Consider the following 16493-nt stretch of genomic DNA (forward strand, 5'->3'; position numbering starts at 1 on the left):
CAGATACCAGTCCTGAATATAGATAACAGATACAGACCCTGGCATTGCTTCCTACTGCTATTTGAGTGTAAAGTTGGGACAAACAACCTATTACTAAATGTTGACTGTCACTGTTTTGCTGCACTTGGGACTGCACTGTGGCATTTTAGCATTTAATGTCCCGACACTGATACATGTATAGTGGGGAGACCCCATAAAGGCACATTTGCCTTAGTTTAGATTAGGTTCACACTAATTCTGCACATAGCCAGGTTTTACCATGCAAGGGTCTAGAGTTGATGTGTAGGTCTGAGCTTCAGCAGCCCTGTTATTACAGAGTAAAGGAAGGCATCTCAGATAGTTGATTTTGGGTGGTATGAATGGCGGGGAAATGACAAGTTTTTTGATTGACTGTTCCTGTATTTTTATTGCTAGGAAGGGAAGATTGATGCTCATGCATTTTCTGCCTCAACTGCACAATAACTTTGACCCAACTTAGGTACTTGCAGGGAGGGAGAAATAGCTAGAATCCCACTTAGTTGAATAGGACATACTCCTAAGTGTGTTGGTTGCTGTCTCACTAGCAATATGCTACTAGAATGTGAAATACTTGGGCTGCTGACAGTTCACAGCATATGCGTATGGCATTTCTGGCATCGTTACTGTCTGCATATAGAACAGGTGTGTTACACTCCCAGGTAGCTTTTGCTTTGGCCCAAGTTTCCCAGTAGCAATTCAGAGGGAAGGAAAGGAGCTCAGTGGTTGAGTATATACTTTGCTCATAACAAAGCATCACGGCCATGTGGCACAGTGGTTAGAGTGTTGGACTGGTACTCGGGAGATCTGGTTTCAAGTCCTCACACAGCCATGTGGTTCACCAGGTAACTTTAGGCCAGTCAGGTACTCTTAACCTCACCTACCTCACAGGGTTGTTGTGAACAATGGAGAGGAGAAGAACCTTGTAAGTTCCCTTGTATTCTTTGCAAAAGAAAGAAAGGCAGCATATAAATCTAATAGTAATAATAGCAATATTGATAATAACACACCTTTATCAGTTTCAGAAAGAACTGGGAAAGAGCTCTTGTCTGAAACCCAGGACTGCAGGACTGACTTTAGCTGCCGGAACAAAGAACAAGATGACATCTTTCCAAGTATAGAAGTCAAGTGGACGTTGAGCCTTCCTTCAGCATTGGCGATGGGACAACACCCCTCGCTATCCCTTAGGGCAGCAGCTGAGCTTAGAGGACAGAGGGCAGGCGCAGTTACTGTTTCCTGATGCCCCAGTGCCATTGCCCACACCTCAGCATATGAGTCTGAGGGGGCACTTCAGTGCCTGATGGCCCTGCGGCGGAGCTGCTGCGAGTCAGCATAGGCAGTCACAAATTAGCAGGAACAGTGGTCCGATTTTCTACAAATTAGCAAAGTTATCTTCCAATATTCCTAACCCATTCCGATGTAGCGTGAGATACTGCTGACCAAGACGTACCATTTTCGACTTGGAACTTGCTCTCAGAACAATCCATGGGGCATCATCCCATTTAACTGGCAGGTGCACTTTCACTCCATTCCTGTTTGCCGCAGTGGGGCTCCTTTTGTCTCCCTGAGAGCTGCCCTGCCCCACCCGTGCTCTTCTGTCTGCCCTCACTGTATTTGACCTAAGAGTTTGCAGCTAGCTTTCTGCTGAGTGGGGAGCCAGACCACTCCACCTTCCTCTGACATGTCTCCTGACTGTCTTTTTAACCCTTTTCTCCAAGGGTCAAGAGACTTAGGCTGGGAAACTCCATATTCAAAGCATCCTCACCTCTCAGTGCAAAGTTAATCTGCAATCCCATTGAGGCCAGCCAAAAAGTCACCTCACGGCTGGGAGGGCAGGCATGCTGCCCAGCCAGGACCTATTAAGGAAGGGGCCTCCAAGGGTCCTTGGACAGCTGCCTGGATGCCCACCCTTCCCTCCTCCTATCCCCAGAGCACCCCTTCCCCTTGTAGGATTACAAAATCCTTGCCCCAGGCTCTTGAGCTTCTTAGAATTCCTTTGCTAATGCAAGATAATTGCTACCAGACCAGCAAGGGGCTGCGAATGCTGCAGGATGATTGGAAGCAGACATGAGAGCAGGGGAAGCTCTCTTGGGCACACAGCTTGTAGGGCAGTATCCAGGCACCGTGGGCAAACACATATCCAGACTTAGCAAGGTTCCCAGAAGAGAGCCTTCAGCAGGTTCTGCCATACCAAACCTTGCTCCCGAGACAATGAGAACGGAGTGGGGCTGGACACCCTCCCAAGCTCAATTTGTTGCTTTCTCCAGGCAAGGCATCCATTTAAACCCACTACAGCCTGCTGGGAGTTTTTTTTTCTTGACCCGGGAGAAGACATTTTGCCATTTTTTTCCTTGCTTCATGTCTGTGGGTTTCATGTCTCCACTGAAACAAGAGAAGATGAGTAAGATGGGTTGCTAAGCACGTTTTTTTTCAAGATGAGAACAGACAGCAGCTCTTTCCTCTCCAAGGTGAAATATCCAGTCCAACCTCTGAGTAAAGACCACAGTAAAATCCCTTCCTCTTCCTTATTTAAACCAGAGGTAGGCAACATGAAACCAATGTGCCCCAGACTTTCTTAGACTCCCACTTTTTTTTTCCAATTAACACATTGGCTTACTGGGATTGCTGTGAAAGCAGTTTTCATTGCTGCTTAAAATTAGGGACTTCAGTGACTCACCGCCACTTACAGTGTGATGAGAGAGAGAGAGAGACAGAGAGAGAGCTGCTTGGGGAGGGGTGAAGGTTTGAGGGAAAGGAGAGCCTTTGGGGAGGGGGCTTGGCAAGGTCTGCTGCAGGCCCCACCTGAAAGGATCCTGTTTGCACTTTGGGGGGTGCTGACTAATCCATCACTGCTGTGAGAAAGTCAAGCAACCTCTGTGGCTCAGAGCACTTTTTAGCAGCTCTCACTGATATGGCAGATGCAGCTTCCCTGGATGGAAATAGTTTGGCCGCAACCTCCCCTGCCCTTGCTCTGGTGACCTTCAGTTGGAGGAACACAACTGTCTGGTGCATTGCATTTGGGGCTGCCTTAGAAATGGTTCAGAAACTGCAGTCAGTTCAAAATAAGCCCACTGGATTACTTATTGGAACTGGGTCATGTGACCATATTCAGCTCCGGCCTTGTCAGCTGCACTGGCTCCCAGTCCATTTCTAGACCCAATTTAAAGTGTTGGCTTTAAGCTTTAAAACACAAACAGCCTTCTCCCATAGGTATTTACCCAAACGTCATGATCCAGAGCCTTAAATGCCCCCTGCTGAATTGCATGAAAAGGGTGATTACCAGGCCTTTTTAGCACTGGGACCACATTTACAGAACAGCCTCCCCAGGCACCATCCCTTTCGTCTTTTTGGTGCCAAATGAAGACTTTTCTGTTCATCCAGGCCTTTTAAATAGTCTGTGCAGACTGAGCCTTTCAGTTTTAAAATCAGTGCTTTTAACTTTGAGGGGCTGTGAGATTTATTGCCAAACATGATTTGTTGTCATATTTTATGTAGCTTTTTAAAAGTTCTGTTTTGCATTTAAACTGCCTTGCATCTGTAATCTAGGAGAAGAGGGTCTGTGTTTGAAGAAGCTCCCTCTGCTAATTTCCAGGATATCAGAATAGCGTAACAGAATTAACAAAGGATCCAGTCTAGGACCCTGTTATCCAAAATCCCCCAAAGTAACAACAGCTGTGCCTGGGTTTTGTGTGAGGTCTAAAGAGACACAAAGGTGTTATAACTTCCAGTTTCATCCACCATATCTCTGAAAAGATTTCATGTGGCTGTCTGGCTGTTTGAAAAATAACTGATCCAGAGAACTGATATATTTAGTTCAATTACTTTATTTATTTAAGTGGGTCCCACTGTATTTGTAGCAATTTTTTTAAAAAAACCTGCAAGACATTTTAGGGGCGACATTACGCAGATTATTCTAAAGGCAGTGGCAGTTTGGCTGCCTCCCTAGCAGAATGAAGCAGCCACCATGATTGGCCAAATGCAAGGGCATCTTCTAAGCTGCAAGCCCTTCGGCATGAGTCAGAGACCTCCACACCACTGCTGAACCCTGCCCCAGCCCAGCCTGTGTCAGCTCATGGATCGTATTCCAGAACAACGTGGCCCTGAGGGTGCTGGCACCACTGGATCTCTGGAGACTGAGTTGGATCGAATTGGTTTACACTGAACAGGACTACTCTAGGAGGTTTCGGCTGTACATTTACACTGGAGTCCACATGCTGAGGACTTCATGACAACACTGGCTGCAAGGGAGGCAACATCCAATTTACAAAGCTCAGCAACACTCCTCTTGAGATGCCCTCAGGCACTTGGAGCAGAAGCAGGTGGGGGAGGTCTCTCTTATTCTTACCCCAGGCCTTAAAAGAGCCAACTGTCTGAGTTTTTTAAAAAGGGTAGATAACGGAACTGTCCCGTACGCTTGGAGCAGGGAAGAACAATTACAAAAATCAAAGGTAAGCCCAGATGACATTAAAAATATGGCACATCCTTTGACATCCTCCCTTGTGCTGCAGTTTTCTTCCACTATCACAGATGCTTCATGTATCCTGTTATCCTCAGAGCGGCTTGTCAGGCGGCTGCTTCAAGGACAAGCACTCTTAACACGGACACAAGTATCTTTCTAGAGGTATTCCCTTGGCACATGGTCAAAAATCTTGCCTAACTAACTCTGTGTGTGTTTCTGTGTGACTTGTCATTTCAAAATTATGATAGGTGCCATTGATTCAACACAGAAACAAACCTCTCCATTCTGCCAACCAATGGGGCCAACCGCTCCCACCTGCCCCACCCACCGAGACGAATGGTGCATTTCCCAGCAAGCCTCGGAAGCAGGCCCAGCTGTGTTGATGCCCCCTAAGTCCCTCATCCTCAGGAACTGGAAACCCCACTGAACAACGCACAGAGATGAGAAAGTCTGTGTGGATGGGTTGCCTTTTCTGAACCTGCCCTGTCTTACAGTTTCAAGAATATGCTGCCAGCTTGAAGACTGGCGCTGAGACAGCCCCTGTTGTTCTGACATTCATTGTTCATGAACGAATCAGCCTGTGCACCTTCCCATTCACTTGCCCACTCTCGTATGCACAAACGCACAGATGTGCAAAGCCACAAAGGCATCCAGTGAGAGGAGGAACTTCCTGTTCCATCCTGCGCGCTTGTACAGGGACGTCCCACCTAATGCACTGGTGGAGTGCTCAGCGCGGTACTGCGGTTCAATGCAGATTGATCCGAGGGCAAAGAATGTTCAGCCAGGACTTCAGGAGCAATGAGGCAAGGGAAGGGGGTGGGGGATCCATCCTGTCTTTGCAATTGATTTGTGGCAACTTCTTGCAGTATCCAATCCCTGATGTCTTTCTTCCATGTTTGCTGCAGAAGCAATCAGGGTTTAAATATGCAGGGAGGTTGCTCCTTGGTTAGCGAATGCCTAAGGACCAAGCATAGTACAAGGTAATCTCTAGGTTTAATTCTGCATTGATGAAGAGCTCTGACTAGAATTGAAAATTACAGTTACAACAGTATATTCGTTCAGCTGGAGAACAGAGGAGCATGCCTCCGCAATACCACTGCTAAGCAGTTCATAAATTCCAGATTATCTCGCTGTGCCGATGTTCCTGTACTGACACATAAGAAGGTGCTTAAAGGTTTTCTTGAAGGTGGCATTGCAAAGGGCATAGCAAGCTGGGTTGATGGTGCTGTTGACGTAACACAGCCAGTACCCGATGGACCAGACAGTGTCAGGGACACAGTAATTGCAGAAGGTGTTAATGAGAACCATCACATTGTAAGGTGTCCATGTCAGGATAAAGGCTAGCAAGATAGCAAAGATGGTTCTGGTGACTTTCTTCTCCCGGGCTGCCATTTGGCGCTTCTTCCGGACCTGACTCCGGGCGATGCTGGCAAACTTCCTGGCCACATTAGCTGGACGGCTGTTTGACAAGGTAATTGGGGTGGAACTGGCTTCTTTGTCTGGGACAATTTCGATGGCAGTGACACATTCTGTACCAGTTTGCTTAGTGACTATCTTGATTTTGGACCACTTTGAGGTGGGGTTAATCCGTGGGTGGGCTGGACTCTGGCCTGGATCTGCCGCTACAACTTCCAGCACTTGCTTCTCTTTATTAGTTTGGGTGATGCTTACTGTGCTGGATTCATTGGAGGTTTCCTTCTCCTCTTGATGGCCAGTAGTCTCTGATGGTTGTACGGGCTGTGCTTCTACTTTCCCATTTTTTACCTCCTCTTTCACCTCCACTGCTTTTTTGGGGGAGTTGTTGTTCTGCTTGACCAGTGGGGTCTTCAGAAAACCAAGTGGCTTAGGCCTCTTCTCTTTCTTGCTCTCAGGCTTGTGCCGTCTCACACGGCTCCGGCTGGCTAGTGAGATGTGGATGTATAGCACAGTCATGATAACCACGGGGAGGTAGAAAGCTGCAATGGCTGTACCAAAGGTTACAGCTGGGTTGGAGAGGAACTGAATGAAACACTGGCCTTCTGGAACTGTCCTTGCCCCAACAATGAACTGCCAAAACAAGATGGCAGGTGCCCAGAGGATAAAGGATAGTATCCAAGCAACAGCAATCATCAACCCTGCCATTTTGGTTGTCCGCCTAGCTGGGTAGGTTAATGGCTTGGTGACGCAGAAGTAGCGGTCAAAACTGATAATGAGTAAGTTCATGACAGAGGCATTGCTCACCACATAGTCCAGAGCCAGCCAGAGGTCACACACCACAGCTCCAAGTGGCCAGTACCCCTTGATAATATAGACGGTGTAGAGATTCATGGAGAAGGCTCCAATTATCAGGTCAGCACAGGCCAAGCTAAAGAGGAAGTAGTTGTTGACAGTCTGGAGTTGGCGGTTCACCTTGATGGACAGCATGACCAAGATATTCCCTACCACAGTGACAAGGCTCAGTGACCCAGTGACTGTGGCTATGAAAACCATCTCCACAGTTTTGTATTTGGGGTTGCCCTCCTTGGTGAAGTTGTCATTGGTGAAATTGGCCATTTTTATCAGCCCAGGCTGAGAAGAAAAGTTGTATGCAGAGTCTGCAGAAAGGAAGGAAGAAAGATAATGGAGAAGTATTACATTCTGCAACACTCAGGGAGAAAGGCTAGTGTAGCACAGTCATTAGTGAGGCCCAGGTTCAAATCCTGCCTTGCACATGAAGTTCACCTTTTGCATCATCATCATCATCATCATCATCATCATCATCATCATCATCATCATGATTTATATGCCACTACAATAGCCCATAACTAAATGGCTCACTTTTCCAGCCTCATTTACTTCAACACAACTGCTGTCAGGATAAAACTGAGCTCCTTTTAGGAACAGCAAGATAAACATAATAAATAAGAAAAATCAATTATGTCCTTCAGAGAGACAGTTTAAATTTGTACCCCTCTCTTCACCATTCATCTGTGCTAGTATTTTAACAGTGAGTATCCTTGTGAAGTATTTGCTGTGATATTTTTCCTCATGGGTCATCTCCAATATTGGTAAAAAGCACTTCAAGCTCCGTATCTTTTTTCATATCAGCTTCATACAGCCTGACTTAATTGACTAGTCCTTGCCACAACATTTGTGACTCTACCCCTTCCAAAGTGGACCTCCAGGTGATGTACAGTTTTGGCCTCACAAAAATCACATACATGAAATTAGGCGGAGAATCAGTGATTGGATTTGCCTGGCAAGCTAAGCTTAAAAACCATAGTTTTGAAGTCACAGTGGCTTAGCTTGTGGTCCACACCTGGTACCCCCCCCCCCAATGGGGCAGGTTCTTTGTGGCTATATGGACATGCCAACAAACCATGGCTTATTGTAGGGTTTCATAGTCATCCCTGGGTTAGTGGAACAAGTCTTCTGAACAAGCCCTGGAGCCTACAGAGCCTCTTTACAAGACTGGCAGACAGTCACTTGGGCGTCTGGGCAGTGTTCACGGGCCTCCCTGCTGCTGTGCTCCTCCTGCTGCAGCCGTGCTTTTGCCCCACTGCTCTCTGCCGCCGTCGCCCAGTGAGCATGGCAGTGGCTGGATGGGGAAGGACTGTGTTTTCCTGGATCTCTTCCAGGGGAGGCCTAGTGGAAGGCACGATTTCCCTGCTGCTGCAACCAAGTCCCAGGACAAAGTGCCACCCTCATGTAGGATGGCATGGTGCTACCGTGAGTGAGGGCAGGGGTCTGAGTCTCATTCTCCTGGGCGTCCTTGGGAGAACGTGCCGACCTTGCTTGTTCTCCACCCTGTTGCCTCCTCAAGCCTCAAATAAGGTCCAGGAGAACGCTTCTCTCCACCTTCTGCTATGATCACAATTGTGGGTGGAAGCAGAAGGGCTGCATTCTCTTAGATTTCCATTGGAGGAATCCCAGTTGTTTGCCTTGGTGCAGCGCCTACTTAGCAGGCGCGACATCAAGTTAGGATAAGAAGGCAGGCTGTTTTCTCCTGGATCTCCTCAGAAGAAGGCCCATGAGAACACGCCTGTTGCTTGCTTTGGTGGCCACTGAGCAGCCACTGTGATGGGTGATGATGGGGGGAATAAGCAGACAGTGGCTCATTCCTGTTGCTGCGGGGGTCGGCTGTGGGGAGCCTCTGACGGCTGCGTGAAAGTGCTGCTTGGGGGCAGCTGCGCTTTGGGGCAGCTATCACTCCCCACTGTGGTATCCCCAGGGACATCAGCTGGAGGATTGAGGGAAAAGTGAGAAGGAGGTTTATTTGGATCCCCACTGATTGGGCACGGGGTGGTGGGGGGGGGGCAGGCAGGAGAACTGCTCAGCTCTCACTTGAATCCAGGTGGTCGCAGCTTATCCACTGAGCTTCACAAACAAATTTATTCAGTGCCATTATTTTAAGTCTTGACATAGCCGGTGTGGCATAGTGGCTAGAGTTCTGGACTGGGACTCAGGAGAAAGTCACTGAGTGACCAGTCATGGATTCTCAGATTAATTTACCTCACAGGGTTATTGTTATGAGGATAAACCAGAGAGGAGAATCTTCTAAGGCACCTGGGTTTCATTGCAGGAGGAAGAAAAGTAGCGTATAAGTGTAATGCAAGCATAATAATGTCAATGCAGAGTGCTGGATAAAGTGTTCCTCTGAGATTAGACCCCTAGATTCAAATTACAGATTCACCTTGGGTGACATTGAGCTTGACAGTGTCACCCAGCTTAGCTTTCGTTACAGGATTGTTGTGAAGATAAGCAGATAGAGGAATGCCCTCCGTGCATGCCAGCTTCAAATCTCTGGAGAAGGGCAGGGCACCAATGTGGGTGTGAATAATGGAGTATATCATGCTTTTGCAAGGGTCAACACTAGTTTGCTCACAGAACTGGCTTGTGACCGGATGTAAATAAATAATTGGACTCTTCATTTCTGGCAGCCTTCTCCATCCTGGTGCCCTCCAAGTGGTTTGGACAATAGTTCCCATCACCCGTAACATACTGAAAGACGAAGTCCATGCATCTGGGGCGTCACATGAGGAAAAGCAACATAATAAATAGCCACAAGGAGTAAGGCTGTCCAAGACTGCGCTGCTTTTGGCCTGCTGATGGTGAATCGCACGATGGATGCTTCTCCACATTGAAAGCATTCTTTGCATAGAACACTAGAGGTTAGTAGGAAAAGTGCTAGCCAAGCCTTTTCCCTGAAGGCTTGCATTGCATATGCAGGGAACATAGTTCAAGAGGAAGAACTCAGCTGTATGGTTTTCTGCCTCACACCCCACCTGCATTCTGCAGTTGGACAGTCCAAGAAAAGCTTTGCTAATCCATTGCTGTTGTGTGGAGCAGGCCTGCCCTGCCAAGGACCAGGGGCCTCTCCATGTGCAAACTGCTATTACATAGTTTACCTGGGTGGTACTAGACTTATTGGATCAGGGCACATTCAGGCATTTTACTGTTACTGACCAGACAATAGCAGGTCCTGTCTAGTTTCTTAGTTGTGTCCCCTGCTAAGCCAGCCTTCCCTAACCTGGGCTCCCCCACAGATTTTCATCCTTCATTACTAAGCTGGTTGCAGCTGATGGAATGTAAACAAAACGACCTACTGGGACTTAAACAAAACCACTAGGGAAGTGGATAAACCAGCCTTCCTCAATGTGGTTTCCTCCAGATGTTTTCAGTTGCAACTCCCATCAGCCCCATCCAGCATGGGCAATGATAGGCATGCTGGAGGTTTTGGTCCAAAGCATGTGGAGGATGCCAGTTTGGAGAAGGATGCTATGGACAGCAATGTTGACTAATTCCAGCATGCAGAAGTGGTTGAATACCTTGCCAAAAGGTGCATCTGAGTAACCGGTGTAATCAAGTCATCCTAAAAGCTGCTATATGAGACTTCTAGGGAAACTGGAGAAACCAGTGTCTTTTCCCATCCCTCCCAGAAGACTCAATTCAGCCAGAAAAAGTCTTGTCTCTTTAAGCCCCAACGTTTTCCCAGGCCACCGTTACCTTTAACCAATGTCTGAAAAACTTTTGGTGCTGTTCCCATTTTCACATCAGATCCCTTCCTCCCTCTCCATGGGAGCTATTTAGGGCAGCAGTTTGTGTGGCAGAGTGCAGCAGCCTCAGAATTTGCTTTTAATTATTTCATGAGATTACATAGACTCTTGGAACTCCAGAGAAAATAAATGAGATTCTGTATCAGGGCGAAGCCCAGCTAACAGGTCTTCCGGCCCCTGTGCTGCAGGGTTTCACTTGGGGAAGCCTGACCTCTGCTGGTCATTTTTGGTACTGTACCATGGTAGTCAGCCATTGAGTTTCTACATGCCCTATTTGAAGAAAAGTCCAAGCACCTTCACTAGCAGGTGGAGAATATTTGCTGTTTGCCTGTGGTTTAGTATGCTTGATCCTTCCTGTCTGCCATTTTAACCAAATAAAGTGGTGCTGTTTCCCCTGAACTTGTGCAGGCATAGAAAATTGCAAAACGATCTGGAATGTGCAAAATCGCCTTGGTACATTTGATATGGCTACACATAACTATCTCTATAGATTTCTGTGCAATGCAAATCCCAGGTCCCCATGAGCCACACTATTTCTAGCTTTAGGACACACTGCTGCACAACCCAGAACACCCACAAAGAAGCAGCAATGAGACATCAGGGTTCCAACAGCAATCTCCATTTTGTTCCTGTAGCCATTATAATGTTATGAGTTTCTGTAAGTGAGCTTACAGTGCAAAGCTGCACATAATGAGTTGGCCAACATCTTTGCTGTTCTAACATATCAGAGATGTATAAACATTTAAAGCATGGAATGGTGGTTGGAGCAGTAGAGAAGAGACATGTTAGTTGTATACATTGATCCAGTGTGGTATAGTAGTTAAGAGTGTTGAATTGGGGTCCAGGGAGATCTGGCTTCCATGCTCCACTTGGTCATGAAACCCACTGAGTAGCTTTGAGCCAGTCACTCACTCTCAACCCAGCATACTTCACAGGGTTGTTGTCATAAGGATACAATTAAGCTATGTAAGCCACCTTCACAAGAGGAAAAAAGAGGGGGTGTAAGTGCAATGTTTTAGTAGTAGTAGTAGTATATTTCACAACTTAAGCAATAATACACAGAGCTATCTAAAGGGTGCCCCCACATAGCCATGCTGCCCAAGGGTCTAGAATTACATAAGCTGCATCACTGCTCTGGAGGAAGTGGAGCAAAAGATGCAATATTACCCCCAAGTGGAATGCATTAGTGCTCTTCCGCAGAACCCGGAGCATTCCCCTTCCCACCTCGGCTCCTCTCTCACACACCCATTACATGTTTCAGAAGACAGCTCCTAGCTCTTTTCTGTCTATGGCTCTCTTTAAAACCTCTGTGCCTCACATTCATGCTCTGATCATTCCTATATTTACAGAGCAGGGTTAAATTGGCTGCAGTCAGAATGAAACACTAAAATTTAGGCTTTGTCAGCTTCACTCCCCGCCCCCAGCTCCTCTCTCACATTCAGTTTTCGCTTTTGTTCCGTTCTCAGCCATTTTCCTGCTTCAGACCACTTCCCTTCCTCAGAGTCATTTGCCTCTTTTCTTTCTTAGGCTACTTATCCTGTTGAGTTTTGCCTGATAGCTCTTGTCATTTCTGCCATGCTTTAGCACCAAGGCCCAGGGGGCTGTTTAAGGGTTATGCAAGGGCTACACAACCCTCCCTGGGTGAGTGGCTCAAATATCCAAATGAGTGGGCAGCACGTATGCAGCTTTGGCTGCAGAGTGTGTTTGTGTGGGTTGAGCACAAAGCAAGCAGACCCAACTTGTTAAAACTGCCAAAGTTTCCTTAACCTAATGGCGCAGCTCCGGATCTGAGGCAAAAATGGCATCCAGTTACTCCCTCAGATTTTTCCATGGAGACTGTGGCAAGACTGGAAAGAGAACCTAGACCAAAAGGATGTCTCAGGGTCATTTGTGCAGTGGTGTCACAGTACATTTTGAAGCACAGGTACTCATCAAGAAGGTCCCCATAGCCTGGATCCCAAGGAGGATCCGAAAAAGCAGCTGTGTAGTTCCCAACCCACAAACCAATTCCAGCATCTCGACCAGGAGCAAAGGCTCTGTAAAGCTGATGGGCCTTAATTGTCCAGGCAAGGCAAAGCTTTGCGTGGCAACAGGGACTTCTGGGCTTGGTGGGGGTAGCAGATTATGTCCCTGGTTTCACCATGTGTGCATAAAGACTGGGGCCAAAGCTGTCTATTATCTAAGGCATTGAAACCCCAAACTGACTTTGTCCCTTGATTTTCTAGTAGCTTCCTCCAAATCTGTACTTAAAATGAATCCTTGGTGGCTAAAGGCTGTAAAGCAGTTTTCTCCCGCTTGCATCTTCAGCTTTCCTGGCCAGCAGGACCAGTTGCTTGGAAATGTACTCCAAAACATTTGGAGGGCCCCAGTTTGTGCAGGGCTGCTCTAATGCTTACAGAATTACTTGTTGTATGGCCCTTCTAGTTTCTTCTTGCAAGAAACCCAAGTGAGCTTACATAGCCCTTCTCCATTCCACTTCGTGCTCACAACAATGACCCTGTGAGGTAGGTTAGGCTGGGAGTCTGTGACTGGGTCAGAGACCCCCAGGGAGTATCATGACTGAGCAGGGGCTAGAAACGTGAACTCTCACATCCCCAGTCCCACACTCCAACCATTCTGATGTCACGGTGGTTCTGAAATCCATGTTCTAATATACATCAGTTAGCCTGATAGTCCCATTAGCCTGGTTACTAATAACTTGCTGATCCTCTGTGTTAATCGACACAGACCCAACTCCTAGGCTGGCTCTGGCTGATAAGATTTAATCAACAGCATGGCTCTCTTTTCATGGTTGAAAAGGCAGTGAACTGCTTTGCACCAGTTCCTAAGCCAAGGCTTGTTGTGATTTCTGACCCTGGCAACATCGTGTCAGTGCAGCTTGTCTAAAATAGCAAGAGCAGCAAAGCATCCTGCCGGCTGCTCCTTGCAATGTCCATAGTGGTAGCCTCTTTCTATTACATCTTAAAATGACACTTGTCAATTTACTCCTCCACTTCTTTGCCTCCCCAGACTGTGACATCTTTTCCCCCAACCTTCTGGGAGATCTGGGAAATAAATAAAGTTAAATTTGTTTATTTAACATTGTTTATTTGTTTAAATTTTGGGAGAGATGAATGCCAATCCACTAGAGTACAGTAACTATTTCATTTCAGTGCAGTAGTTACTGCAATTTGCCTTGAAATCTTCATATGTTTACCCACTCAGTCCCTGCTCTGCTTTGACATTTAACATGTTTAGTGATCCCACTGGCTGCTCTGTAACCCTCATGTACATCTGACAGCCAACAACAGAGGGCAGGGAAGGAGTGACATATACCAAGTGGTGGTTGTAGGGAGCTGAAAGTAGCTGGTGCTTCAGGAGAGAGGGAGGTTTAGGGTTGGGTATTATTGCTTCAGCAGACTTGAAGAAGCCCTTTAAAAAGCTGTTTTCTAGCAAAGGAAACAAGATAGTGGAGGATGAAATTGGCATGGCTGTAAACTACAGGGGGAACCCAGTATGTTATGCTGAGTAGGATGGTGTAAATTGGTGTCCTGCAACAGCAGGCGGTTGGACCCGATGGCCTTCATGGCCCTTCCAACCCCACTATTCTATGATTCTATGAATAGTGGCCAGAAAGCCTTGCACACTGGCTGAAGAGCCCTCTTCCAGTTGTGAACACATTCATAAACGTTCAGAAAATTAGTTCTTTTCTGCAATCCAACGCAGTAGGGCACATTCCCCTGGGAAGCTCTGAAGTGGAGGATAACATTGGCAAGGAGCATTGACTGCTCGACTCAGTAGTAGACAGGCAGTTTTGTGGTCCTACTCACTTGCATAATAGCCTAATTTTTAAAAAAGTTTGAGAATGTGTTTCTATGTTCATAAGGGCTCAGAAATTTAAAACCCTTTGGCAGTCTGATCCTGGGGGAGGATAGCCCTTGTGCTCTGGCAATCCTAGCAGACCAGTTGGTGCAACAGTGCTCACTCAGAGAATGAGGAAAAGATCTTTCTGTTGCAAAGTCTCCAAGATACATGCTGGCAGCAGCAGCCAGCAAGACTGAGAGAGAAACAAGGCATGGCAAGCTGCCCGGCAAGCAATCATTCTGTTGGGAGTAACAGACAAACCACCCACCCACCATGGCTCCTCTGCAGGGTGACTTAACATGACATGTGAACTCAGCCATCATTTTGTTACAACCCTCCTCTTCTTCTCTCCCCCTCTACAAATAGTGACACATTCAAATTAGGCTCTTGCCTTGTTGAGTTTTCATTTTAGTTTTCTCCTTCACTGGCTTTGTACTAATCTTCACACATTTCCTCTGCTTATGTGTTCACATTTCCAGAATTGCAGTCGCAGGGTTGCTTTCTCCTTCCCTCCCTCCATCAGTTCTTTCTTTCCTTCCAGAGGTAGGTCAAGTACACCCTGTACTATTCAATACTTTGTAAATCAGATGCAGCATGACAAAGAGGGAGGCATTTGTGAAAACAGGATCATGAGATTGTCAGAATCCAGGATGAGGAAAAAGCAAGGTTTAGCCTTAAAAAAAGAAAAAGAAAAAAGAAATGATCACGCTGGCACATGGGTGCAATGCTGCAAATTTGCTATATGCCTATATGGGGTGGGGGAAGAGAGAAAGAAAAGGCTCCCAAAGAAGTGAGATGGGGAAGAAGAGAAAGATCAATCCGAGATCATCACAGAAAGTTCTGTATCTTTTTCATGTGGCAAAAGCTTAGCCAAAACAAAAACATAACAGCGAATGGACATGAAGCACTATAGAGTGACAGGTGATGGACCGCAGTACAGATCATGCCATCTTAGAATGTAATTTTTTGCAGTGGAGAAAAACTGCTGGTCTGGATGCACCCGTAAGGAGCCCTTCTGGACGTGTGCACTCAGAATTCAGAAGAGGAACTGGAATACAAGGCAGTAAGAAGACATTGTACGTGGAGAGCAATGGGGAGATGGTAACAACCAGTGATGTGGTGGAACTGGGAATCACAGGGGTGCAGCTCTGGAACTTCTTTATACACAGAGACACTGGCACCAACTGCCAGCCCGCCCGCCCATACACTTCCCTGTTCCCTCTGAACTTAGCTGGAATCCTAACAAAGGCTTCTGGGGTGATGCACTTTCCCAGCAACAATAGTTAGTTCAGAAGGTGTCGTGCCTGACAGCGCGACAGAGACATCAACTCGCGAGAAAGAGTCAGATGTTCAAAATGAGAATCAGACATTCGAACAAGATGACTTATACTTGGGGCCCAGTAGCCAAACGGCCCCTCCGCAGCCCGACTCTGGGACTGCTGGCTGGTAATTGTAGCATCTTGTCTTTCTTGTGATGATCAAAAAGGTTTTATAGTGAAGGGCCAGCTGGGGATGTGTGCAGTTCTTGAGGTACTTTTTATTGATTGTATTTTAAAAATATTATCTTCTTCTACAAGAAATGTAAATGTGTTTAGTCTCAAGGGAGGAGAAGCAAATCCCATCTTATTTCTGTAGTCAAGAGGATGCCATGATTTAAGTGAACGTAAAATGCAGAACTGTACGTGTTCAGAGTATTTTGTTGTCACCACCACCACCACCACCACCACCATCGCTGGAGACAAATAGCTTTTTAAAATGTGTGTTTGTTCTAACCTATCAGGAAGGGAGAAGCAGTAAGAAACCATGGAATAGGAAGAGTATGGAGAGCAGAGGAATATTATGACGTGCACAACTGCAGTGTTACACATGGATGGCTAAAGGGGGTGTCCAAGAGACCGTTAAATCCAGGGTTTATATTTCCCAGCTTCATCATCGGTGATGTGTGCAAATATGTTTAAATGAGTCTCAGTTTCAGACCTACTGAAACAGACAGATACGTCTTTTCTGAATAGGAACTGGGTAGTGCAATGACTAAAAACAGGCTAAGTGGAAGCATCTGCCCAACAAGAATAATCACCAAGGGGAGGAAAAAGGACAAACACTAATAAGTCTGTAGGAGGAACATGTAGATATGGGAATGACATGAATTAGATAAACCAATT

The 16493-nt window shown here is 46.6% G+C and overlaps 1 protein-coding gene across 1 annotated transcript; it reads right to left on the reverse strand.

The window, feature by feature from the left end:
• Positions 1-5596: 5596 nt before the first annotated feature.
• Positions 5597-7039, reverse strand: CHRM4 (cholinergic receptor muscarinic 4). Its single transcript, XM_044436632.1, has one exon. It carries the CDS (start codon positions 7004-7006, stop codon positions 5597-5599), a length of 1410 nt encoding a protein of 469 aa, XP_044292567.1. The 5' UTR covers positions 7007-7039.
• Between the last annotated feature and the right edge of the window lie 9454 nt (positions 7040-16493).

Source organism: Varanus komodoensis, unplaced genomic scaffold (assembly GCF_004798865.1).
Source record: "Varanus komodoensis strain SLA01 unplaced genomic scaffold, ASM479886v1 scaffold3, whole genome shotgun sequence".
Classification (NCBI taxonomy): domain Eukaryota; kingdom Metazoa; phylum Chordata; class Lepidosauria; order Squamata; family Varanidae; genus Varanus; species Varanus komodoensis.